Here is a 26268-nt window from a genome sequence, read left to right on the forward strand (position 1 = left end):
GGACATATTTTTTTTTTTATAACTTGTAATTTTTATTGCAGTAATGTACAGGTACAAATCATAACGTGGCATAAACCCACTCAAGGGAGGTGCATATGACATAGTCTTTCAAATTGTATGTTGGATGACGACAGGACAACACAAGACGAGACTAACTTAGACAGCATCCATCTTTCGGTGTCTTGGTATCTACCGTAGTATCCGGAGACATATAACTCACCGCTGGATGATGGGGGAGTGTGGGGAGAGACATAAGGGAGGGAGGGTATAGGGTTGAGGGAGGCATGTCTTCTCGTTGAGGTGAAAGCGGCTCTCGGAGGGCGCTTCTTCAGTTAGGCTCACTAAGACCTACTTATTTGAACCCGTGTATGTACACCTGTTGTCGAGGAACTTTTATGACCTGTTTGCCGATTCCCTGATGATTTGAGTAATAAGATGGAATATAGGCTGGACCTGCCAAAGGAAAATGCATCTGGTGCTATCAATGCCAAATTGTGGCCCGTTCCACCCCGGGTATGTCTGTTTGGGCCAACCAGGGTAACCAGATCTTTAGATAGTTGATGCCAGTGTCGTTAACTAGACTCGTTAACTTTTCCATCTGGCAGATAAACCAAATCTTGTTCCGAATCTTGGGGATGGAAGGAATCACATTAAGTTTCCATACTGCTGCAATCTCACATTGGGTTGCTAGAGCAAAGTGCCCGATTAATTTGTTGTTTGCTCTTGAGAGCCCCCTAGCGGTCTGTTCAGCAAGAACAGCCATGGGTCTAGGGGAATCGGGAGGCCCAAGAACCTCTGAGTCCAATCACGAATTTCTTCCCATAGAGGTGCGATCCGAGGGCAAGACCACAGCATATGTAACAGGTCTGCCGACTCTCCGCACTGTCGAGGGCACAGCGGGGAGGGTCCTGGCACATACCTAGATAATTTTAGTGGGGTGTGGTACCATCTCATTAGGACTTTATATGCATTCTCTTTTAGTGTGGTGCAGATTGAGCTTTTGGCAGCCGCTAGATAGATATCGCTCCAGTCCTCATCTTCTAGGGATTCTCCAAGGTCAGATTCCCACTGAGATCTGTATCTCGGGTGTCCCTGCCCGTGGTCAGCAGAACCCACCACTTCTCCGTATAACTGCGATGTGAATCCTGAAGTGTCTGATTCTGCCAGACAGAGCTTTTGAAAATTGTCCATCGCTGAATAAAGGGCTAGTTTATTATAAAATGCTCGGACCTGGAGGTACTTAAAAAATTCAGAATGGGGGATATGCTTTTCAGATCTGATTTGCTCAAATGATTTAATTTTGTTGCCACCGCCCTCCAAGTCTCTAAGGCGCGTATAGCCGGCCGTTTTCCAACTAGAGGTACTATAGCACTGCAGACCGGGAGCAAAGTCGGAGTTCCCCCAAAGGGGGGACATTAGGGAGTTTTTGGTGGTGAGGGAGTGATTGTGCTTTTACGTGTTCCATATTGACAGAGAGTTGGTCACAGAGGAACTATATCAGGACAGCCACGGATCTGAGCCGCTAAGGGTTCCATACAAAGGGCAAACAGGAGGGGGGATAACGGGCACCCCTGTCTCGTGCCACTTTTAATTGGGCAGATGAAAAGCCCTGGTGTATGACCCTAGCAGTAGGGCCTGAGTAAAGTGCCATAATCGCTTCACTCACCCTTTCCCCAAATCCAAACGCCCCGAGCGTCTCTTTTAAATACGGCCAGTCGATCCTGTCGAACGCTTTTTCGGCATCCAGACTTAACATCATAATTTGTGATTTTCCACTGTTAGCCAATTCCATCAGATCAATGATTCGTCGGGTATTATTCGCTGCTTGTCTACCTTTAATAAATCCGACTTGATCTGGATGTATCAGTCTGGGCAGGATCTGACTTAGGGCCTCATGCAGTAAGCGTCGATTAAGTGAAATCGGCAAGTTTACCGATTAGTCATGTTAATGGCGATTTTTCCTCTCCGTATGCAGTAAGTGCCGAATACATTCAAAATGAACCCGAAAACAAATCCGCCCACTCTCACGATGATTATCCGATCACACACAGGTGTATCGGCGTGCGTGGCGGGGTGCTGATAGGTTGCCCAATCACAAATCTTGCTGAATCAGGCGAAACAAGCATGTATTGGATTGCGCGCCATATTTAAAGGCAACGTGTACTGCTAATCATTCTCTGTGTTGTTGGGAGTGAGAGAGAGAGAGAGACGCACAGAGCTGGCTGATTGAACATTTGCATATTGACGGAGAGACTTGTTGTGTATTGGGTGAGCTTTGTCCATTGTTGTTTTGTTTACATCTTTGTCTTGTTTTATATGTGGAAGTGTTTCGTGTGATTGGCTGTACATTAGTTGTCTGTTTTTTGTGAGTGCTGGAAGTATGCCCGCAAAGCGTGGGAAGAGTGATGCTGGTGGGAGTGGGAGTGCTACTCGTGCGAGTACGCGTCGGAGTGAACGTACTGTTCAGGGGAGTGATGTTGCTGGTGCACCGAGTGGTGTTGCTGGGAGTGGGAGTGCTGTTGCTGGGAGTGGGAGTGTTGTTGCTGGGAGTGGGAGTGCTGTTGCTGGGAGTGGGAGTGCTGTTGCTGGGAGTGGGAGTGCTGTTGCTGGGAGTGGGAGTGTTGTTGCTGGGAGTGGGAGTGCTGTTGCTGGGAGTGGGAGTGCTGGTGCTAGGAGTGGGAGTGCTGGTGCTAGGAGTGGGAGTGCTGGTGCTAGGAGTGGGAGTGCTGGTGCTAGGAGTGGGAGTGCTGGTGCTGTGAGTGCTGCTGGTGGCGCAGTTGCTGATGGGGTGGATGGTGGTGGCGTGCTTGCTGGTGGGCAGCTTTTGGAGGCTCTTCCATTGGAAGAAGGAGAGTCCAGTCAGCACCAGCCAAGCTCTGACCCTAAACCTGCTCGGAAGAAACGTGTGGAGAAGCCACGTAATCCTCGCTTCAATGACCAGGAAAATACAGCTCTTGTCACTGGCATTCTGGAGCACTATGACAGTATATATGGACATTTACTAGGTAAGTGTACCTTTACATTTATTATTCAAATACATGTGATCCTAGGTCATCTGAGTTTTGTTCATATGCAAATATGGGTTCAGAATATCTTTCTATGTTAATTAGTCTGGAAACACAGCTTTTTATCATGCCTTACAAGGACAACTAAACACAGGCGGTCAATTTGCCATAACTGTATACAATATGAATGCAACCTTGCTTACATGTATAGGTTTAGTAGTGAATGCTCATGTGCTTCACATATTACACATAAAACAGCATGTTTGCTATCTCTTGGAACAGCTAGCAGTGTAGGAAACTGGTGCTTCTATTATTAATCATTTACCTCATATATTTTATATGTTTTTCAAGGGCGGACAAGTTCAGCAAGCAGAAAAGAAATGTGGGACACAATAGTCATTGGTGTCAATGCGTGTGGGAATCATGTGAGGGACAAGCGGAATTGTCACAAGAGATTTGATGATATTAGGTCCAAATTGAAAAAGAAAATACAACACCAACGCGTGCATGCTACTGGCACTGGAGGTGGGCCGACACCACAACGTCTCATATTAAGTCCATTGGAGGAGCTGCTTCGGGCAAAATTACTTCCCGTCGTCGTGGAAGGCTTACCTGGTGACCGTGATATAGGAATTTACCCCTCACAATTTCCACCAGGTGAGAAATATTACTGTACTAGGCGTGTCGTTGCTTACAGTTATTTTGCATAGTTACACTGCTTTTTATACTGTCTTCACAATATAAGCATACCTGCATCTATATATGTATATGTCTGATTCTGTATATATATATATCTCAAAATAGACATATATGTTGCAGTCCTACTAAAAGCAGTAACTAATATAGCACGTGCCATTGCGTGCTCATTTACATGTGAATTCCCAAAATGCATTGCTGCAGTGGAAGCAATTGATGGTGGGCGAAGATGGGGAACAACAGGGTAGTACACATGTGTAACACATGTTAATGAGAAATTATTACTAGCTACAGGTACAGAACAGAAATATGTAGAATATTATTGTGTATTTTATTTATTTTACTCCGACAAACATGACATTACTGCCTATTTTAAGCATGCATCAAATATATTGCATGCAACGGCCTACAAACATCACTTGCACTAACACATCTATAGTTGTTTATGAAAAGGTCCATTTTTGCTTTAACTCATATACAGACAGCATAATGAGGCACACGTATCATATTTTATGTCATTGTTTTCATAACTTAAAAACTGCACACGACTATTTAGCTCATCTACCATTGTGTTAAAGCAGCTGCAATTAATATCTCATCACAGCATACACTTCAACAGAGGGGGTGGGGTTCAGCACACACACTAATTACAGCCTCATTTTAGGGTCAACTTAGTTCACACCATTTTCACCTGTTTCAAGTAATTGAAAGGTGTGGCTGATTAGGCTTTTTGGGGAAGGGAATACCGTTCTTACAACCTGACTAGCACAACTGAAGTTAATCACACTCATTTGAAAAAGGAACATATGGGTATTAACCCTTGGAGTACCGAGTCTCCAAACCACAGAAAGGTACAGAATCTGCAATCTTCCAATATATTTTGGAGCTGACACCACTAAAATAATAACTTCTGTAGTATTGATGGAGGAAAAGCAATGATGATACAGGCAGTGGGCTGGTCAATCCTTAGAGATACAGCGGAGCCTCTTCAAAGAAAAGACCCCGAGGTAAATCAAAAACCGGTGCCGTTTAGCCTCAAAGCTGCCTGATAGAAATATGGCTTTAAATGTATAGTTCGTTACTCACGATACCCGGTCTGCAAGCTGCTCAGAATGCTCCGGTGGCCATCTTGCTTCCTCGTGGTGTCGGCGTGCTCCTATCCGGAAGTGACGTAAGTAGGGAGGGGATTGGTAACCGTGGTCACAGCACTCCACACAACCAACACTTGAAAAAGTGAAAAACTTTATTTAAATGCTACAGTGAGCATACAAGCACCACTCTGACGCGTTTCGTCTATAGAAAGACTTTCTATAGACGAAACGCGTCAGAGTGGTGCTTGTATGCTCACTGTAGCATTTAAATAAAGTTTTTCACTTTTTCAAGTGTTGGTTGTGTGGAGTGCTGTGACCACGGTTACCAATCCCCTCCCTACACTCATTTGAAAGCTTCACTTTAGCTACTAAATGCCCCAACAACTCATTACTTATCAAAGCGTACCTCACACATTAGTTCACTCATATCTATAGTTGAACTACTACTATCAACGACACATTATCACACACTGCATGTGTTGTCTTGTTGAGTCACAGCCACATTCAGGTGTGCCACATCTTATATTAATGTACCACACATATCCTCTACCAAAAACAACACTTTTTGCAATATGACCACCTTCATGATAACCATTGTGAATGGTCATCTCATGATAGTTATGTACATTATGATACTGATATCACTACACAACATATGATTTTTATGTACAAATTTTATCTATTTATCCTCACGCATTACTGCAGGAACATAGTATGTTTTATGTTAGGGAACTCAAAAGTTCTAAGTACACAGGCATGTACATTGTTATTACAACTATTTATGTTCACTTTCACACACACATTTTGGGTTAAGGAAATGATGCTGTTAGGTACTCATAAATACAGAACATACAATAACTGTTTGTTCAATATTTACACATGTAAATGTAAAACTTATGTTATTGTTATATATAGTTGCCCCTGAAGGACATGTGTCACCTGAGACTGAACAAGTGTCTTCACCTGGGTCAGCCAGCTCAACACACCTAGAAGGTGAGTGTATCAGTTGGTGGCCATATAATATGTGCTCTTCTATATGTTATGTTGTCATGTTCATTATTTGTTTTGCACATCTTCTTTAAATAGGATTACTTAGTGTCAGTGAAAATGAAGTGTAAGGCAACTTGTATTGTGTTAGTGATGTTAACTATCATGTAGGAGTTGTGAGTTTACAGCAAGTTTTCATTCACTCATATTTCATACTGAGTCCAAACATTATTCTTAAGTCAAGGTAGTTTTTAATGTGAGGTTATAAAACGTATGGAAACATGTTAGTTGTTACTTATGACACAGTACAATTACATAGTAACACAGCAGAGATTAACATGCCATTTAATAATGTGTACATTTATTTGTAGAACATGATGAAGAGGATTTTGATGATGATGATGATGATGATGATGATGATGATGCCGCCGCCGCCGCCATAGACACACAAATACAAGCAAGTGACCATGAAGAGGTTCCAATTGAAACTGTTTTACCGCCAAAACGTCCAGCAAATACCACATATGATGCAATTGTAGCTTCTGAGGGAAAAATTGTGGAAGCAGAAAATCGTCGCCATTCTGACCTGATGACAGTGCTGGAAAGGATGATTGCACTGCAGGAAGAAACAGTTTCACAATTGGCACATCTCCACAGAGTCTTCATTGAAGTGCCTAAACAGTTGCAAAAAATCAACACCTCATTCGAAGCATTAGTTGTTCAGCAAACACAAGCTAATTACTGGAGAATGACTAATGTACCACAATTCAACACCTCCCAGCCAGGATCTGTTCATGCAGGTCAGTTTTCACCACATTCATCTGATATTCATTCACCAGGCCCAAATGTTACCGGTCAAGTAGCAGACATTGCTGTGCAGGTTCCTGATGACATCCTACCGCTGCCATCTGTACAAATTCAGCAGCAGACACCTACAAAGGAGGCGACAAAAACAAAACAAGACACACATGAAACAGACCAACCATCACTTGTGCAGTGTCTACCAACTTGCTCACATGTGTCAGTGGGCACAAGCCCTGTCCGTGAACAGTCACTACCCAAAAGCCCTGTAGGTGAGTCACTGCCCAAAAGCCCTGTAGGTGAATCGCTGCCCAAAAGCCCTGTAGGTGAATCGCTGCCCAAAAGCCCTGTAGGTGAATCGCTGCCCAAAAGCCCTGTAGGTGAATCACTGCCCAAAAGCCCTGTAGGTGAGTCACTGGCCACAAGCCCTGTAGGTGAGTCACTGGCCACAAGCCCCGTAGGTGAACAGTCACTGGCCACAAGCCCTGCCCGTGAAGTGCCAGAGGCCACTCAAAGTGGCTCTGTTGTGCCTAAAGTTGGTGGCAAAAGAAAAAGGAAAATTCAAGAGACAACAAGCAGGCCTGTTACTCGCTTGCAAAAGGAACAAAAAAAATAAATGTTATAATTCAGAAAATATGTCTTTGGCCTTGTTTTGTTGACTTCAGATTATCTAATTACTATTGTATGTATGCTGAAGACTGTGTTGTTTCCAAACTTTCAAGTATGTTCTTGTACACGTGAAGTTTTGGAAATGTTAACACTCCTAATTAATGAATAGTGTTATAAATATTTATGTTTTAATCGTCTGTTCAGTAATAGTCCACCAGGAGCCAGTTGCTAAGTTTAGAGAAGCTGCCATTGACTTTGCAGCAAAACATTGCATTTGGGTGTGTTAATTGATGTAATCATTGCATGTGCATATTATTTTCATGCAATTATAAAAGCACCTATTTAACTGCAAACATCTTTCTTGTACGTGTACAGCAGGATTTTGTGTTAAATATTACTTACCTTTGGTGGCCATTGTAATGTTGTCCTTTAATCATTTATGTGTTCTTGTTTCAAGAACATCTCTGAATTGATACTAATATATATGTAGTATGTATTGATATATGCACACACACACACACAGACACACACTGTGTGTGTGTGTGTGTGTGTGTATATATATAGTACTATCTAAACTGGTATAGATGTATTTACAAAAAACATACACTTCATGCTTCCTTGTGAAAACACACTATTTTAATAATACAGGCTTAATGTTTGACAACTATACTAAGTGTGAGCCTCTAACATTATTGGGTGCAAACAAATGTTTATTACTTAATTCACTCATGTTTATCACCATTTAAATAGGTTTCATACAAGGCCTACTTACTGCCATCAATATGTTGTGTGTACTCCTGCAATATAAAAAAAAAAAAAAAAGATACATTATATATATATATATATATATATATATATATGTATATATATATATATATATATATATATATATATATATACACATATACATATATACACACACACACACACACACACTATACATATAGTACAATATACACTTTATATATATATATATATATTTTTATGAGAGAGATATATTTATATATATATAGATACACACGTATTTAAACTCATGCAGACAGGTAGTTAACCAGAATTTCAAATACACACAGAAATGTATGTGGGAAAAAAACATTTCATTTTGCAGGTGTGTGTATTTACTGATATGGCTGTCTAAGCACTATTTTCACACAGTGCTCTTTGTTATTTTTATAGAAAACTCAATGTTACTGAAATAAGTGTAGGAATGTTTTCACAAACGAGATAAAAAAATGATACATGTTTTTCCCACATTCGCCTATCACTAACCACAAAACTTAAACCAATTAAAAGGACACATCCAATTGGCGTTTGAAATAAGGAGTAAAAGTAGTTACTTTTGTTGACCTTGAAAACGAAACACAGGAATTTGTTAGCCATTGAGCAGAATCATTTTGATGAGCAAAGAAGACAGAACTGCACACATCTTTTGTGCTACTCTGACATGGCTGATGAATTCGTTAACAATATGAATCCCCTCTTAGGGTATAAGTACATGGTTTCAGAAGCAATTTTAAACGCGGACACAAAGCAAGCACACGCCAAATCTATGATTTGATTCGAGCTAAATATCCTTATTACCAAGACCGTAGGCATGCGCGGAATTTTAATTCCTCAATAAGATTCACTTTATCAACTAATGACTTTTTTGAACGTGTGCAGGATAAGCTAGAACACACCTATGGCTTCTGGAAGATTGCAAAGGAAAAGCATTTTACCCTGAAAGAGGGCACATATATTGTTGTGAAAGGCATATTTATTCCTAATGCCAATAGCAATGGATCCGCTACTACTGTTCCGTGTGAATCGATACCTGCTGCAATATCTGCACCCTCCATTCCTGAAACCCACATTGTACAACAACAAAAGTACTATGATTATGTACCAAGCCTTTCAGCTGAAAATGCATTGGAATGGGAACCAGAAGAAATGAACCTACCTCCCGACCAATTGTTTGAAGAAAGCAGTGGCGATTCCTATGAGCGCTTCATGGAGGAGATGTGTGTCATACTGGATTCAGCGGGTGGGTCAAGCGTGGATGAAAATGCCTTGCATTTCTGGAGCGACCAGTTGCAGCCAGACGAAGAGTTAATTCTAGAAGAATGGTAAATATAACAACCGTTATGCGTTGACTGTGCGTTTAAATGTTTTTTTTTTTTTTTTTTTTTAACCACCATTTTCCCTTTCAATGCGTGGATACAGCGTAACATTGCAGACTGCATAACATGTAGCGATCACAAAGAAATTGTTGCCGAATACAATATAGTATAACCTGAAAGAGTAGTACACATTGCTGACGGAATAAATATACGTACTTTCCTATCCCTTTAACCATATTAGCAACATTTTAACATAACTCTAACACATACCTGTTTTGTTATCATGCAACATTTAAAAGCGGGTCCACCACGTATGACGTGGGACCCTTGTCATGGCCCAAGGAGTCCTTAAAAAGGATTACGGATGTAAGTCCCGCCCCCAAGCGACGTGCGCGCCTCAAAGCCTATTGGCTGTCATGTTTTGTTATAGTAACGGTAACTGCAGTGTGTCATGTGTGCGGCTCAGTGTTTGTAGGCGTCAACTGGGCGTTAGCTGAATGTTAATTGAGTGGGAGGAGTGTTAGCGTGCGTTTCACGCTGGTTTAACATGACGTCACACGTATTGCATTTGCGCATTGTGTTATCGGCCGTCCTTTCTGTCCAAACACGTCTGTTTAAAAAGAATACAGATGTACTCGTTTAGAACGAATGTAGTTTCGTATTCATTGTATTTGAAATAAAGATTTTATGTTTAATGGTATTTTCAAGATGTATTGAACGCACAACGTACGCTTTGTTTTGCGCATGCGCTAACAGTTAGTGCAGCCAAGCGTGAAGTGCGTGCGCACACTAAGATGTGCGCGCACATTTTTCAGTATACAGGCAACGTTCACATCATATACATAGTTATGCCTGCTACAAATTTAAAGAAACATTACATACTGATGTACACTTGTACTTCTAACATATAAGTGAGTGACGTGTGTATGTACACAATCATATAGAGCTGTGTAATGCGTTGTCACGGATACATATATAGTAAGGTGCCATATTTGACCATCATGTGTTTGCTGTATTTCAGAGATGTCGGGGAAGATACAATCGGATCAATGTATGATTTCAGAAGAGTCTACCTTTATATGAGATGATTGTGAGGAGGAGCCACCGACTACTATACTACATATGGAACTAATTTTATATTGCTTGCAGCGCTTATTAACAAACAATTAAAAATGTGATACCCTTATGCCTATATTGCATAAGCACTTAATTAACATAATGATGTTGCAAAATAGTGCCTCATGAATTTTTATTGAGTGTTCTTTAATGACTACTATCATTTTATGGCATGGTGTGTTTTATATATAACAACCATTCCACTCTGCTAACACATTTGTAAATTATATTGTGTAATGGAACGTATGACTGTCGAAACTATGTAACAATAATAATAATAATAATAATAATAATTATAATATGAGCATGTTCATGTATAGCGCTGCTAGTTGTACACAGCGCTTTACAGACACATTTTTCAGGCTGAGGTCCCTGGCCCGTGGAACTTACAATTTATTTTTTGCCGCCTGAGGCACAGGGAGATAAAGTGACTTGCCCAAGGTCACAAGGAGCTGACACCGGGAATTGAACCAGACTCCCCTGCTTCAAAATCTCAGTGCCAGTGTGTGTCTTTACTCACTGAGCCACTCCTTCTCCCAATGTAAAGGACACTTACAACCAACTAGCCATTTCTTGTTAAAAATCTCTTGTTACATGGGTATGTTGATAAAATGGTTTGGGACTGTAGCAAATAATGTTATTGGCCAGATGTTGTGGTCCCCTACAATGCATGATGTTCTGATTATGACATCAACATCATGTAATGAAGTACGTTTCTGTGTATATTTCATTAACCTAACTAACTATAGTTTACTGTGTTTATTAAACGTTCTAAAAATACATAGTATAGTCAATATGATGATATAAGCTACCATAATAAAGCTGGTGTTATCATTTGTCGGTATGGATCCTACACAAATTGATACAGACACAAACAGTTGTCTTACAAAGTGTGTCTATGCTAATGTGCACGTGATTGACGTTACAATTGTGACAATACTTGATAATTATCATCATGATAATGATGAAGTGACGTGATTTATATTGCAAAAATATTACCAACATTGTCATATTGGTAAATTATAAATGCTAAATGCCAGTAACATTAGTGACAAATTTGTCTTCTCTGTTAACAGTTTAACACTTGGTACATGTAGGACACATCCACACACGTGTGACTTATACATACACATGTCACAAATTTAAATTAATGTTGACTATTAATTCCTAGCATTACAAAACACCAACATTGCTAAATATAAGATGTAGTACGCATTGTTGTGATTGCAGGCATTTGTGTTTAAACCAATATGTTGGGTTTTGACTTCAAATAATTATAGGAAGATTGATGTAGGCACATCTTATGAGAGATGTCAGCAAATATACATACCATGATCAGTCATACTGGAGATATACCTATAATGCAAAGGAACAATATATAAATTGCAAACATTGACATGCCATCTTCAGTACCGTAAACAACACAGCAAAGTGTGTATTTGGTGTTAAATGTGCAACACCATGTATATTTCATGACATTCAAAATGTAAATCAGGCTGGTGTACACATCATATGGATGTACATGTTACACTGCACCAATAACATTGTATGTAAGCATACTAGAAGCATGAATGAGTATGGGCATAATATGTGTATTGTGTTAGCATAAGGAACAACACAATGCTAAAATATTAGTGCTTTGTTACCCCAGTTTTATTCACATACACACAACTAAAGTAAAATTGAAGAGGGATTATATAACCTGTGCAACAATAACATACCGGTGCCACATCCCTTTGTGCACACAGCAGAGAGAAGAAAGGTGTGCAACCCATATTCATCTGTGTCCTACCAGAAGGGTATATAAAAAAACATTATTGTTAAGATAACATAATGTAAGTATAAAAGTAGAACTTGGAACATATATGTTTGTACTTACAAGAAAAAAATGAATTGATGAGATTCTGGCGTGTCTGGCCACCACTGGCTGTTTGTTCATTTTCAGCAGCTACATGGGTGGGATGCTCGTCTACCACAGGCTCAGCTAGGTCTGACTGTACATTGTGCCTGAGTGCAACATTATGCAAAATGCAACAGGCAAGGATAATATCAGACACTTTTTGAGGCTTGTATAGAAGAGCCCCACCAGTTCTGTCCAGACACCTAAATCTGGTCTTGAGTAGGCCAAATGTCCTCTCTATAACAGATCTTGTAGATATATGTGCTGCATTGTACCTCTCCTCTGCTTCAGTTTGAGGGTTTAGCACCGGAGTCAAGAGCCACGGCCTAATTCCGTATCCTGAGTCACCTATAATGAATGGAGCACACATAAGCTGACATTAGTGATCAAATTGTACAATGCCAACATTCCTAAATAAAAATGTGTTTTGTGTTAGAACATGTAAATGTGTACTCACCCAGCAGCCAACCATGTTCAAAATGTCCCTCTTCGAACGCATGGAAGACTGAAGAGTTCCTCAGGATAGAGGAATCGTGACTGGAACCAGGGAATTTGGGTACCACATGCATTATCCTCATCGTCGCATCACATACCACCTGTACATTGAGTGAATGGTAGTGCTTACGATTGCGGTACACATGCTCACTCTGACTAGGTGCAATCAAAGCAACATGTGTGCAATCGATTGCACCCAGCACACATGGTATCCCTGCTATATTATAAAAGCCAGTCCTGACTTCCAGCCACTCTGTCGCCTCTGTAGGAAAATGAATATAATTCCTAGCGCGTCTATTGAGTGCATAGAGAAACTGGGTCAAGGCCCGCGAGAATGTAGATTGCGAGACCCCGCCCACTATGCCCACAGTTGTCTGGTATGACGCGGAAGCAAGATAATGTAATGAGCACAGCATTTTAACAAGCCCAGGGACTGCACGACCTCTGGCTGTGAAAAAATCTAAATCTCCCCTTATCTCCTGATAAAGAGCTAAGATTGCTGCTGAACTCAAACGATAGCGACTTACAATCTCCTCCTCACTCATCCCATCTAACATGGTTCTCTCCCTGTACAGACGCGGACGAGGCACAACTTGTCTCCTCTGTCTTCTCCTCTGATCTCCTGTCCCTCTCCCTGTCTCTGTCGTATCCGCGTGACTGTCCCTGTCACTGTCACTGTCCCTCGGTGTGTCCCTCCCTTGCCCTATATGATTGTCTTCATCATCAAGCATGTCATAGAAAAGAATGTTCCTCCGTCTCCTAAACAATCTCAACATTTTGAAATGAGTAGCTGTGAATGATCAGGTAATGGGCGTCCTTTAAATAGGTATGTGATGATGTCAGGTGACATAGTAAAATGCAAGGTGTTACATTAACATAATAAAGTACTTCTGTGGCAAGCTGTGTGCAGTTCTTGTTATAAGTATTTGTTGTGTGTATTCTGCAGGGAATGATGATATTTGGCAATGATGTGACGTGAACCTTTGTAGAAACATTGCTTGCAAATAAATAGTTGCATGTGCAATGCATGTAACACTTGTGAACGCAACAGTCAGTCATGTAATTAGGCAAAAAGGCTGAGATTGACGTGGGAAAAGTTTTGTGTAACATGTGTAATTAGGCATGTTATTGTGACATGTTGACAACAATGAATAGTCGTGTGCATATGCATGCATTTGTGTAATGAGGATAGTTGCTATAGAATGAGTTTACAAGGTGTCCCAATGCTGAATTACTGTACATGTGTGTATAAGTTAGGTTGAAGTGCTTGTAATGCTACGGTTACATTGTAAACATGCAATGTGATTGAGCGTCCAATAAGTGACGTCATGAAAATAGGGAGGACCCAAAACTATATGTAAACATGAGAAGACAGATGTACATGAACGTTTAAAGATGCGTGTCACATTACAAGCATTGTGTAATGTAAAGGAACATGAATATACGGTGTATGTGTGACATGTGTGTCATGTGTAACATCATGTAAATAATTGTTGCTCAGTTCAGTAAAATGTGTGATATGATGTGGGGTTCTCCTTTAAGAGTTGAGTATAGTATTTTCCCTTGGCACATCATCACATGATGAGTAATGTGACCCGCAAATGCTGCAAACATGTAAAAGTATAATGTTATGCAAATAATACACGTCAGCTGTGACACAATGCAGGGAATGCCCCCACACTGTAATGCAAATGACGTTTGTATTGTGAGCAATGAAACATAAACAGTACTATACTGTTATACGTCCCCGCTCCATTGACTCCATTGATGTACAGAAGTTTTTTTTTTCTAAGTGCCGTTGCGGCAGCCTTAGCGATCGTTCTCCCCTCCAAACTGCCAACTTTAGTTGGCGGGAGAAATTGGCCATAACATCTCAATTTCGTAGTGCCGATCAGGCCCGATAAGCTGTTTTTTTTTGTTGAATCCAGCCGATTTAAAAAAGTGGCGATCAGTGGCGAAAACAGGCTTATCGGCAGGCGAATGGCCATAACAAAATAATCGGCTCCGAAACCTGGCGATATCAAGCACTTATCGGCGCTTACTGAATCTCAAACCCAATTTTGCCTATAAAATGGCGATAATTCCCTTATCAACGCTTACTGCATGAGGCCCTTAGTCTACTGGCCAGCAGTTTGGCGTAGATTTTAATGTCAGTATTAATGAGGGAGATTGGTCTATAGCTTTTGCATTCCAGCGGATCTTTGCCTGATTTATGGATTAGTGATATAGATGCCCGGAGCATCTCTCCGGGGATTGGGGCTAGTGACTTACTCGTTTTTGTGGTATGTGCCACTTTTTCACCGTTGTATAAAGATTCATAGAATTTACCAAATTCATTAACTATGATTTTAGAATTGGCCGAGGTGGAGCCTGATTTCAATCTAATCGCTTGGATATTGTAGTTGGTCTGTCTGTTACGTAGCAGACGGGCCAGCATTGTATCTGTATCTACATTGCTGTCTACTGCAAGCACGCCGGGTTGCTGCTGTTCCTGAGCCTTGCATTACGGTCCCACGCTATATCCTGTCGATCCGGAGTGAAGTCATAGCCGCCGGTCACGCGGCCAACCACTGCGACGGAGCAGTTACAGGAGGGTTGGCGGCAGGAAGAACCTTATTACATCGCAGAGCCACAGCTCCATATGCTGATTTGCAGCCTGCCCAGGAGAGAATGGCTGCATCATTTACCAGGGATCTAACGGATCTATAGGCTACACGGACGATTCAGTCTATACACTGCCCACTTCATCTAAACAGTGAGTCTTTCTACCTCAGTGCCACTAGAGCTCATTTGGAGCCAGCTGCTGGGAAAGACAATGTTTGAATAATAAATAATGTATAGCTATGTGGAGTGGGTAACTACTATTTAATGACTGCATTTGGAATATAATACAACAGCACCCGCTACTATTCTTCTGAGCACCTGAGGGGTTAAAACATTGTGTTTTACCCGTGTACATGCCAGCATTGTATCTGGTCTGTTAGCCTTTTCGTAAAATTTCCTCTTGGACCAACATAACGAATTGTCTGCCCTGGACGTCAAAAGCATATTTAATTCAATCTTAGTATCTTTCAAATCTTTGAGGACCTGCGGATCTGGGTGTTTTTTATGTCTCTCAGATAGGGAGCTTAGTTTAGACTGAAGGGTGATAATTTTAACGTCCCTTTCCCGCTTGCGTCTCGCCGCGACACTTATCAACGTGCCTCTGAGGGTCGCCTTGTGAGCCTCCCATAGAGTTAACTGGGATTCCACAGAGCCTGTGTTGACTTCAAAGAATTGGTTAATTTCTTTACCAATGTGTTCGCATATATCAGGGATTTTTAAGAGGGATTCATTGAGTTTCCAATTTGCCCCCAGTCTGCCATGTTTAATTTGGTTACACCTTAGCTCAATAGGTGCATGGTCTGACCATGAAATATCATGGATTACCGCACGGGCGACCAGCGGGACCAGTCTACTAGAGACGAAGAAGTAGTCGATTCTACTATATGAGTTGTGAGGATGGGAGTAAAACGTGTAATCTCTCTCCAGCGGGTGCAACTCTCTCCAAATATCCGCTAGATGGTTGTTCCGGAGGCCTGAGGTCTTGGAGAGTCTCGCTTTTTTGTTATTCTCTTTGGGGGTGCTGGATCTATCTAGTGCTGACTGAAGGGCTATGTTAAAATCCCCTGCAATAATAATATGGCCCTGTGCCCAGGTATTCAGGGTTTGGAAGAAGGTATCAAAAATGTTTTCGTCTTGCTCGCAGGGAGCGTACACGGCTGCTAGGGTAATAGGTTGCTCATGTATGGAATCCGTTAGGATGATGTAGCGACCTTCCTTATCTTTTTTATCTGTTTTAACGTTAAAGGGTATCTTGTTGTGGAAAAGTATAGCAATTCTCCTCTTTTTATCAGGGGCTGATGAGAGGAAGAACTGCGAGTATTGCTTATCCATGAAACTGGGGGCACTTTTGTCGCTAAAATGAGTTTCTGAGAGCATCAATATGTCGGCACCCCGCCTTTTATATTCTGTAAATGCTATCTTGCATTTTAAGGGGCTGTTGAAACCCTTTACGTTATGTGAAATGATGTTAAGGGCCATCTAGTGATAGTGGGTGTGTAGGGCGTATCATGAACCATAGTCTTACCCCGTTCCTAGGGCCGAGATATCCGTCTGATGGACTGACTGATGATGTGGTGATGTCTTTACCGCATATTCCCTTGACGTCCGCTCCTCTTTCCTCTAGGGGGGAGGGGGATGGGGGAAATGGGAAGCCAGGGCCCAGGGAGGGGGGACACATGAAGGTAGGAAGGGGCAGGGAAACATATAACGAACAAAGAGACAAAAATGACAGCGTAAACAGTGTGTTTCTGACAGTGAATATACATAGAATTGAGAAGTTCTCATCTGGGGTGGACCCAGAGAGATCCTTATGCCCATAGGTATGGCCTGGCAGACCGTCCGTAACGGTGGACTTGTCTGTGTCCCGAGGGACCAGCCTCCTAGGGACTAGAATACGACCCATTACTGGGGAATGGGTCGAGATAGGAGAAGCCTGCAGCGGGGGTAATCTCCGCCAGTGCATCTTAAAGCTGATATTTAGTTAATTGTTTGCACTGACGGGCTGGAGCTCAGCTATCAAGCATCCATGCACCACAGCTCCCAAGCTCCGCCTCCGTGACCGGACATATTTTAAACAATTCAGTGTGCATGAGCAGGGGGTCTCCGGAGCTTAACCACATTGATTTTAGGTACAGGGACCCCAAGCTTCCCGAGTTACAGGCCGCGTTATGGGGTGCCGGTATCCGCATGCAATGTTTAAATCTCCTGCATCACGTGACCGGGACATTTAAACACATAGGAAATACCAACACCCCATACCAGGCCTGTAACTCGGGAATCAGGGGTCCCCGGGGCTGAAATTAATGGAAACCCCTGCTTTAATACTGTGTTATCAAAATAAAATAAAAGCCACACGATCGCCTGTTAGAGGCGCGCAGAGAAAGCGACTGATTCAGTCTATTCTTACAGCGTGTCTCACAGAATCTGTTAGGATTAACATAGCGCGAGTCCCATTCAGACGCAGGGTCCCCCGCTGTGTTAATCCCGATGGGCTATTAAGTCTTCTTACTGAAACTCCGCGAGCACTGATGAAGAAAAGCGGATTTCGTGAGGCAAGTGCTACCGACCATAACGCTACATCAGTATCTGTATTAAACCTCATCTGCCATTTACCTGCCCAAGTTTCCAGTGTATCCAAGTCCTTCTGGAGAGAAGTTACATCCTGCTCTAATTTTACTACCTTACACAATTTAGTGTCATCTGCAAACATGGAGACTTTGCTCTCTATGCCAACCTCGAGGTCATTAATAAACAAGTTCAAAAGCATGGGTGGCAGTACCGATACCTGAGTTATTCAACTCACAACTTTATCCCAACCTGAAAAAGTTCCATTTATTACAACTCTCTGTTGTCTATCCTTCAACCAGTTTTCAATCCAGGTGCAAATATTTTTAAGCAAGTCCAATTTGTTTTATTTTGCACACTAACCTCTTGCATAGAACTGTATCAAAAGCCTTTGCAAAATCTAAGTAGACCACAAAAACTGTATTACCCTGGTGTAATTTTCTACTTACTGTGAGGACTCTGGGATCGCGGCACCCGCGCCCTGGTCCCTCCTCACCTTCATTAACCCCCGCTGCCGTGGCGCGCACTCCTCGCTGGCGTCACATACCTCCGGCGGCTCTGGGGGTTCCCCGTCGTCCTCTGCGGTCTCGCGCTCCTGCGGGATCTTCCCTCTCTCATGCGGCTGCTACCGTTTACGAGCGCGCCCGTCTCTGTTACAGAGCACGCGCAGGACTCTCTTAATTTATTCACTGCTCCTGCAGTGAGGCTCCGCCCCCAACACACACACAAGGATGAATCAGGCATAAAGACTGCTCACCTGTATCCTCCTTTGGACAGCCTATCCAGGACAGCTCCATGCACTCCTCCAGGCCTGCCTCCTCTTCCTATTGGTCAGCCACGCTTTATATTGCCTGTCCTGTCATTCAGTCATTGCTCGACATAGTTTCCACTAGGATCACTATTCTGGCATTCTCTCTCTCATTCACTCAGGTTACGACTTGGCTTGGCGGACGTCCTTCTCTGGCTCTCGACCCCTGCTTGGACAACGACCTTCTGGAATTCTCCAATCCCTGACCTTGGCTAAAACGGCAACGACGACGGCACTTCTACACCGGTACCGGCAAGTATTGCTAGCTAAACGTCATCTGGCCTGGCAACGCCAAAATCACCACACTCCGGACACGCTCCTTTTGCTGCGGGTGCGTGCCCATATACGTTCCTCACCTCAGTAGAAGGGACGGGTCTGGTCTGCGGGCAGTACCGGCGTAACATTATGTCGAGCCCACAAGACGCAGACCAGACTGATGTGGACTCTATGATGACGGCCATGTATCAACAAATACAGGCCTTAACGGATCAAGTGGTTCTCCTCTCCCAACAGGTACAGGACCTATCTCTACAGGCACCACCTGCGTCTGCGCCGCCGGTGCAGTCCGATTCTACTTCCACTTTGTCCTCAGTTCTGAAGATTCCGGCTCCGAAGCCCTACGCAGGGGATCCCCACCCTTGTCGCGGCTTTCTCAACCAGTGTGAGATCCAGTTCGAGATGGCTCCGCAACTGTATTCTAGTGGTCGGAAAAAGGTAGCTTATGTATACAGTCTGCTCACAGGTAACGCACTGGCATGGGCTTCCCCGATCTGGGAACTGCGACCTGAGATTACTCGAGATTACGCAGCCTTCAGACGTGACTTTCGACAGGTCTTCGATACCCCCGCACGACAAGAAACTGCTTCTGATTCCCTGCTGCACCTTACACAGGGACGTCGGCCTGTGGCCCAATATGCATTGGAATTCAGGACCATAGCAGCTGACACTCGTTGGGGTCAGGAGGCCTTAGTCTCCGTCTTCTGGAATGGCCTATCGGATTCCCTGAAGGATGAACTCGCCTCTCAACCCAGGCCAGGACTGCTGGAGGACCTCATCACCCTGGCCAATCGTATGGATCAGCGCCTTCAGGTAGGCCGCGCTCAGCGTCAGCAATCCCGGTCTATGCCTTTCCGTGCTTCCTTCTCCAGGTTTTCTACTACCCCGAGACCCGTTTTCTCTCCGCTGCCTGCGCTGGAAGCTCCTGAGCCGATGCAACTCGGAGTCCAACAACCTCAGGTGCCCTTGCGACAGCTTCGCTCAGCCGGAGAGTCGTGCCTTCATTGCGGATCTTCTCAACAGCGTACCCGTGACAATCCACCACCTTCGGGAAACGACCAAACCCAGTGAGTACGAAGGGGCGCTTTCTGGGTGCTAAATCTCCTTGCCCCCTACTCAGAAGGGAACTCCCCAAAAGATTGACCATTCCCGTTTCCCTTTCTGGTCCTACCTTCCGTACCTCCACAGCAGCGTTTATCGATTCCGGCGCAGGAGGGAACTTCATGGATCAGACATTTTCTGAACAGAATCAGATCCCACTGTCCAAGAAGAACTATCCGTTGCCTTGGTCGGGATAGATAATCGTCCTCTCACTCCGGCATATATCTCCTTGGAGACCGGACCTATCACCCTTTCTACTCATTCCCATGAAGAGACCCTAGGCTTTGACGTGATTCATGCCCCGGGTACACCGATTACGCTCGGACTGCCCTGGTTACAGAAGCACAATCCGCTCATCGATTGGGTATCTCCTAATCCCATTGACTGGAGGTCAAGGTCAGAAGAATCTTCAGTGTCTACGGAGCGACCGTCCTTTCTTTTAGCTAACACATCCAATCCTCAGAGGGAGTTACCTTCTCCTTACGCTGAATTTTTGGACGTTTTTAGCAAGACGCAGTCTGAGCTCCTACCTCCTTATCGTTCCTACGATTGTCCGATTGACCTGGTACCCGGATACACCTTGCCAAAGGCCAAATCTTACCCTCTCTCGTTGCCCGAGACGGAAGCCATGGACGAATATATTTGTGAGAACCTTAAGCGGGGCTTTATACGTCATTCCAACTCTCCCGCGGGGGCCGGATTCTTCTTCATCAAGAAGAAGGATGGTACTCTCAGACCATGTATTGATTACCGGGGTCTGAACCATATTACGGTGAAAAATCGTTATCCACTCCCACTCATCTCCGAACTCTTTGACAGACTTCAGGGGGCCAACCTCTTTACCAAACTTGACCTCCATGGGGCATACAACCTCATCCGCATCCGAGAGGGCGATGAATGGAAAACTGCTTTCAACACCCGTAGTGGACACTACGAATACCTAGTGATGCCCTTCGGTTTGTGCAATGCACCAGCAGTTTTTCAGGACTTTATTAATGACATCTTTCGGAATGTTCTCAATCGTTTTGTCATTGTCTACCTGGATGACATTCTTATTTTTTCCCAAAACTTACAGGATCATATCATTCACACGAAGTTTGTGCTTTCACGCCTCCGAGAGAACCGGTTATATGCTAAAATGGAGAAATGCCTTTTTCACCAGTCTACCACTTCCTTTCTTGGGTATATTATCTCCAACAGAGGCTTAGCCATGGACCCAGAGAAGCTGAAAGCCGTCATGGATTGGCCGCAACCCAATTCCCTCAAATCCATTCAACGATTTTTAGGTTTTTCCAACTATTATCGGAAATTTATCCGTAATTTTTCTACTATCATCGCTCCTATCACTACACTGACCAAAAAAGGGGCAGATCCTTCATCTTGGTCACCAGAGGCAGTCTCGGCTTTCAAAACGCTGAAACAAGCCTTTGTCTCCGCTCCCATCCTTCGACATCCGAACACTAATTTCCCATTCACCCTAGAGGTTGATGCTTCGGACTGTGGGGCAGGTGCGGTTCTCTCTCAGAAATTTTCTCCCCAGGACAAACTTCACCCTTGCGGGTTTTTCTCCAAAAAGTTTTCTCCTGCAGAAAGAAATTATGACGTGGGCAATAGGGAACTTTTGGCCGTCAAGATGGCTCTTCAAGAATGGAGACATCTTCTGGAGGGGTCAAAAGAGCCATTCATTATTCTCACGGACCATAAAAACCTATTGTACATTGAGAATGCCCGTCGTTTAGGTCCTCGCCAAGCCCGATGGTCGTTATTTTTCTCCAGATTTAATTTTGTTCTCTCATATATTCCCGGCACAAAGAACGTCAAAGCGGATGCCCTCTCCAGGCAATACTCTTCTGAAGAGAGACCGGAAAAGACCACCGAGTCCATCCTTCCTAAACAAAAGATCATTGCAGCTGTGGCGTTCAAGAATCTTGAGAAGATCATTAAATAACAAAAACATCTTCCGACCGGTCTTGAGGTTCCGAAAGACTCTTTGTACGTAGAGCCCAGATTCGTTCCTGAGGTACTGGAATGGGGACATGCCGTCCGCTCGGCAGGGCATCCAGGATTCAAGAAGACGTTGGATCTCATCCGTCGCACTTTTTGGTGGCCCAATATGGTTAAAACCATTCTTGAATATACACGGTCCTGTCCGGTATGTGCACGTAACAAAATTCCTCGTCAGAAACCTCAGGGTCTTCTCTTACCCTTACCCATTCCGGAGCGTCCCTGGTCCCACATATCGATGGATTTTATTGTGGAGTTGCCTAGGTCGAATGGCATGAACACCATTCTTGTGGTAGTGGACCGGTTTTCCAAGATGGCACATTTTATTCCTCTCAAAGGATTACCCTCCTCACCCGCCCTGGCTGATATTTTCTCCAAAGAGATTTTCCGTATCCATGGGATTCCCACATCCATCGTGTCTGATCGGGGCTCCCAGTTCGTCTCCAAATTCTGGAGGAATTTCACCAAGAGACTGGGTATCTCATCTTCCTTTTCTTCTGGATATCACCCCCAATCCAACGGACAGACCGAGAGGGTTAATCAATCCCTTGAGAAATACTTAAGGTGCTTTGTCTCTAATTCTCAGGATGACTGGGCAGAATTACTTATCTGGGCTGAGTACGCTTTTAATTCTTCCAGGAATGAGTCTACCCGTGAGACCCACTTCTTTATCAACTACGGATTCCATCCGGCTCGCCTACCGATTGCTAAAGACTCCTCTGGAGTACCAGCCGTGGACGAGCATATTGCTCTCCTACAAGACTCTTGGTCCAGAATACAATCTGCATTACAAAAAGCATCCTTGACATCTAAAGATCAGGCTGATCGTCACCGTCGTCCGGCACCCGAATACAAACCCGGGGACAAGGTTTGGCTATCTTCCAAGAACATCCGTCTCAAAACGCCTTCCCTCAAATTGGCTCCTAGGTTCCTGGGTCCCTTTTCCATTTTGGAGCAGGTTAATCCGGTTTCTTTTCGACTTAAACTTCCTCAAAGCATGAGAATTCCGAATGTCTTTCACACCTCGCTTCTCAAACCATTCATCTCCAGTAGCCTCTTTCCGGACCACACTTCTAAACCAGATCCTGTGATGGTACAGGGTAACGAAGAGTACGAGATACAGGCTTTACTGGATTCCCGTCTTTCAAGAGGTAAAGTTCACTTCTTGGTCCACTGGAAAGATTTTGGACCCGAAGAGAGGTCATGGGTACCCCTGAAAGATATTCATGCTCCAGGACTCCTCAAACGCTTCCAAAAGAAGTTTCCATCAAAACCATGGAAGGATCGTTCTGAGGCCGATCCTGAAGGGGGGGGTACTGTGAGGACTCTGGGATCGTGGCACCCGCGCCCTGGTCCCTCCTCACCTTCATTAACCCCCGCTGCCATGGCGTGCACTCCTCGCTGGCGTCACTTACCTCCGGCGGCTCTGGGGGTTCCCCGTCGTCCTCTGCGGTGTCGCGCTCCTGCGGGATCTTCCCTCTCTCATGCGGCTGCTACCGTTTACGAGCGCGCGCCCGTCTTTGTTACAGAGCACGCGCAGGACTCTCTTAATTTATTCACTGCTCCTGCAGTGAGGCTCCGCCCCCAACACACACACAAGGATCAATCAGGCATAAAGACTGCTCACCTGTATCCTCCTTTGGACAGCCTATCCAGGACAGCTCCATGCACTCCTCCAGGCCTGCCTCCTCTTCCTATTGGTCAGCCACGCTTTATATTGCCTGTCCTGTCATTCAGTCATTGCTCGACATAGTTTCCACTAGGATCACTATTCTGGCATTCTCTCTCTCATTCACTCAGGTTACGACTTGGCTTGGCGGACGTCCTTCTCTGGCTCTCGACCCCTGCTTGGACAAACGACCTTCCGGAATTCTCCAATCCCTGACCTTGGCTAAAACGGCAACGACGACGGCACTTCTACACCGGTACCGGCAAGTATTGCTAGCTAAACGTCATCTGGCCTGGCAACACCAAACTCACCACACTCCGGACACGCTCCTTTTGCTGCGGGTGCGTGCCCATATACGTTCCTCACCTCAGTAGAAGGGACGGGTCTGGTCTGCGGGCAGCACCGGCGTAACACTTACCCCCTCAAAGAAACAAATAAGGTAAGTTTGGCATGACCTATCCTTCATAAATCCATGCTCACTATTACGAATAATTATGTTTTCCATTAGGTATGCCTGAATATTATCCTGTACTAAACCTTCAAGTAGCTTCCCCGCTATTGATGTCATGCGTACAGGTCTGTAATTCCCTGGTTGTGATCTAGCTCCCTTTTTAAATATAGGCAAAACATCTGCTTTATGCCAATCTTGTGGTACTGAGCCTGTGGAAATTGAGTCCTTGAATAATAAATGTTACGGTTTGGTTATTACTGCACTTAACTCCTTAAGAACTCTTGGATGTATACCATCGGGGCCAGGTGCCTTATTTACTTTAATTTTATCAAGCCGCCTATGAACTTCTTCCTCAGTTAACCAATTCTTAGTTAATATAGAGGTTGTGGCTTCCTCCTGTGGCAATAATATTGCAATTGATTCTTCCCTGGTAAATAGAGAGGCAAAGAATTTGTTTAATACCTCTGCTTTTTCCTTATCTCCAATAATTTGCCTACCCATCTAACACTCACATTCGATCACCTACAGTTGTAATACCCCAACTCTTCCAATGTTCGAATCCTCTGGGGGATATACTGTACATGGCTTGAAGTTAGGATTACCAAATCGGCGGATCAATTTTTAGGAGAGGAGTTTATACTTTTTCCTTGCCAGGTTAAATATATGGAGGGTGAATGTTATAGTCAAGGAAGGGTCTTAGTATTCTGAGAGTTGCCCCCCAGACACCCAGATCCGAAAGTGCAAAGAAATTGGTTAGATAAGGTCTCCTCAATATCTACCCATCTGTAACATTTAGGTTTGGAGTGCCAATAAATGACTTGTTTTATATAGGTTACTAGGAGGTATTATCTTAAATCTGGTACTGCGAGACCACCACCTAACCTAAGTGCTAATAAGTCTGCTCAAGCTATTCTGGGCTTCTTGCCTTGCCAAATAAATGCAAAGAACCTTTTTTGGAGGTTTCTGATCATCTTAATAGGAAGGGAAATCGGGAGGGTCTCAAAAATATAGGTCTCTGGAGAATATTCATTTTTATGGAGCAGATTCTGCTGAATGAACCATGAGATCTGATACCCATCCTTTTTATACAGTATACATGTAGCATGCTTTATGAAACTTCAACATATATAATATCAATTCAGATTGTACTGAAAGCTAATATATTAGTCATTGCTAAAATGTTTGAGCCATACCTTATCAAGGAATATTTGTCATTGGAGAAGATGCTTTGAATTGCTGAAACTGTGTATTTTTAGGAAACATAGACATTTTCCACTGAGGCATTAAAAGCTTCTAAGTTTTGTGCTTGGAATAACTTTAGAAATATAGTATGATCAGATCACACATATCAATACTGCACAGAGCTGTACTAAAAAATGTGTTTCTCCCTATCTCCCTGGGATCATGTGACACAATGTCTGTTTTTTATGGCTGTGCACTTTACTACTACATATAAAACCCAGCGCGCAATACATATAATGTTACTTGCTAAATAGTGTCGGGAAGAGTACAGATGTAGTGGGCTTCAGTGTTGATGACCAGCACTACAGAATTGCCACAACAGGAAAAAGCATAAGCCACGGCTTTGCCTTTGATAAAGATGCAATGGCCACAGGTTGCCATAGTCATTTTTCTGAGTAAACTGAGTCATGCAGCATCTGTATTTGGGCATTTTCCTAGCTAATATTCTGAATTTAGAAAGTATATTTACACCTTGTTAGGGTCTATTGGGTTTGTACTCCCAACTTACATTATTTATTTATTTATAAAATATTTTACCAGGAAGTAATACATTGAGAGTTACCTCTCGTTTTCAAGTATGTGCTGGGCACAGAGTTAAGACAAATAATACATGGTTACAAATACAGTTACATAAATGAGCAGGGTATACATTATATACAAGACATTGCATGCACAGTTAAAGAAAATATATATTATGGGCGTATGAAACAGTTACAGACCAGGTTAAAATGTGTGACAGCCTTAGATTT

At 43.4% G+C, this 26268-nt stretch overlaps 1 protein-coding gene across 1 annotated transcript; it reads left to right on the forward strand.

The window, feature by feature from the left end:
- The first annotated feature begins 435 nt into the window (after nt 1–435).
- LOC142488857 (uncharacterized) lies at nt 436–7196 on the forward strand. The gene is made up of 4 exons (XM_075589195.1): nt 436–513; nt 3491–3662; nt 5708–5785; nt 6151–7196. Exons 1-4 carry the CDS (start codon nt 436–438, stop codon nt 7194–7196), a joined length of 1374 nt encoding a protein of 457 aa, XP_075445310.1.
- Nucleotides 7197–26268: the final 19072 nt, after the last annotated feature.

This window comes from Ascaphus truei, chromosome 2 (genome assembly GCF_040206685.1).
Source record: "Ascaphus truei isolate aAscTru1 chromosome 2, aAscTru1.hap1, whole genome shotgun sequence".
NCBI classification, from domain to species: domain Eukaryota; kingdom Metazoa; phylum Chordata; class Amphibia; order Anura; family Ascaphidae; genus Ascaphus; species Ascaphus truei.

What these genes read in the sequence shown, in the direction of transcription:
- LOC142488857 (XM_075589195.1), top strand. Translation starts at nt 436, where the DNA reads ATGGAATATAGGCTGGACCTGCCAAAGGAAAATGCATCTGGTGCTATC. An exon ending in TGTGGCCCGTTCCACCCCGG is followed by an intron (nt 514 to 3,490) that starts GTATGTCTGTTT and finishes AAATTGAAAAAG; the next exon opens with AAAATACAACACCAACGCGT. An exon ending in CCCCTCACAATTTCCACCAG is followed by an intron (nt 3,663 to 5,707) that starts GTGAGAAATATT and finishes TGTTATATATAG; the next exon opens with TTGCCCCTGAAGGACATGTG.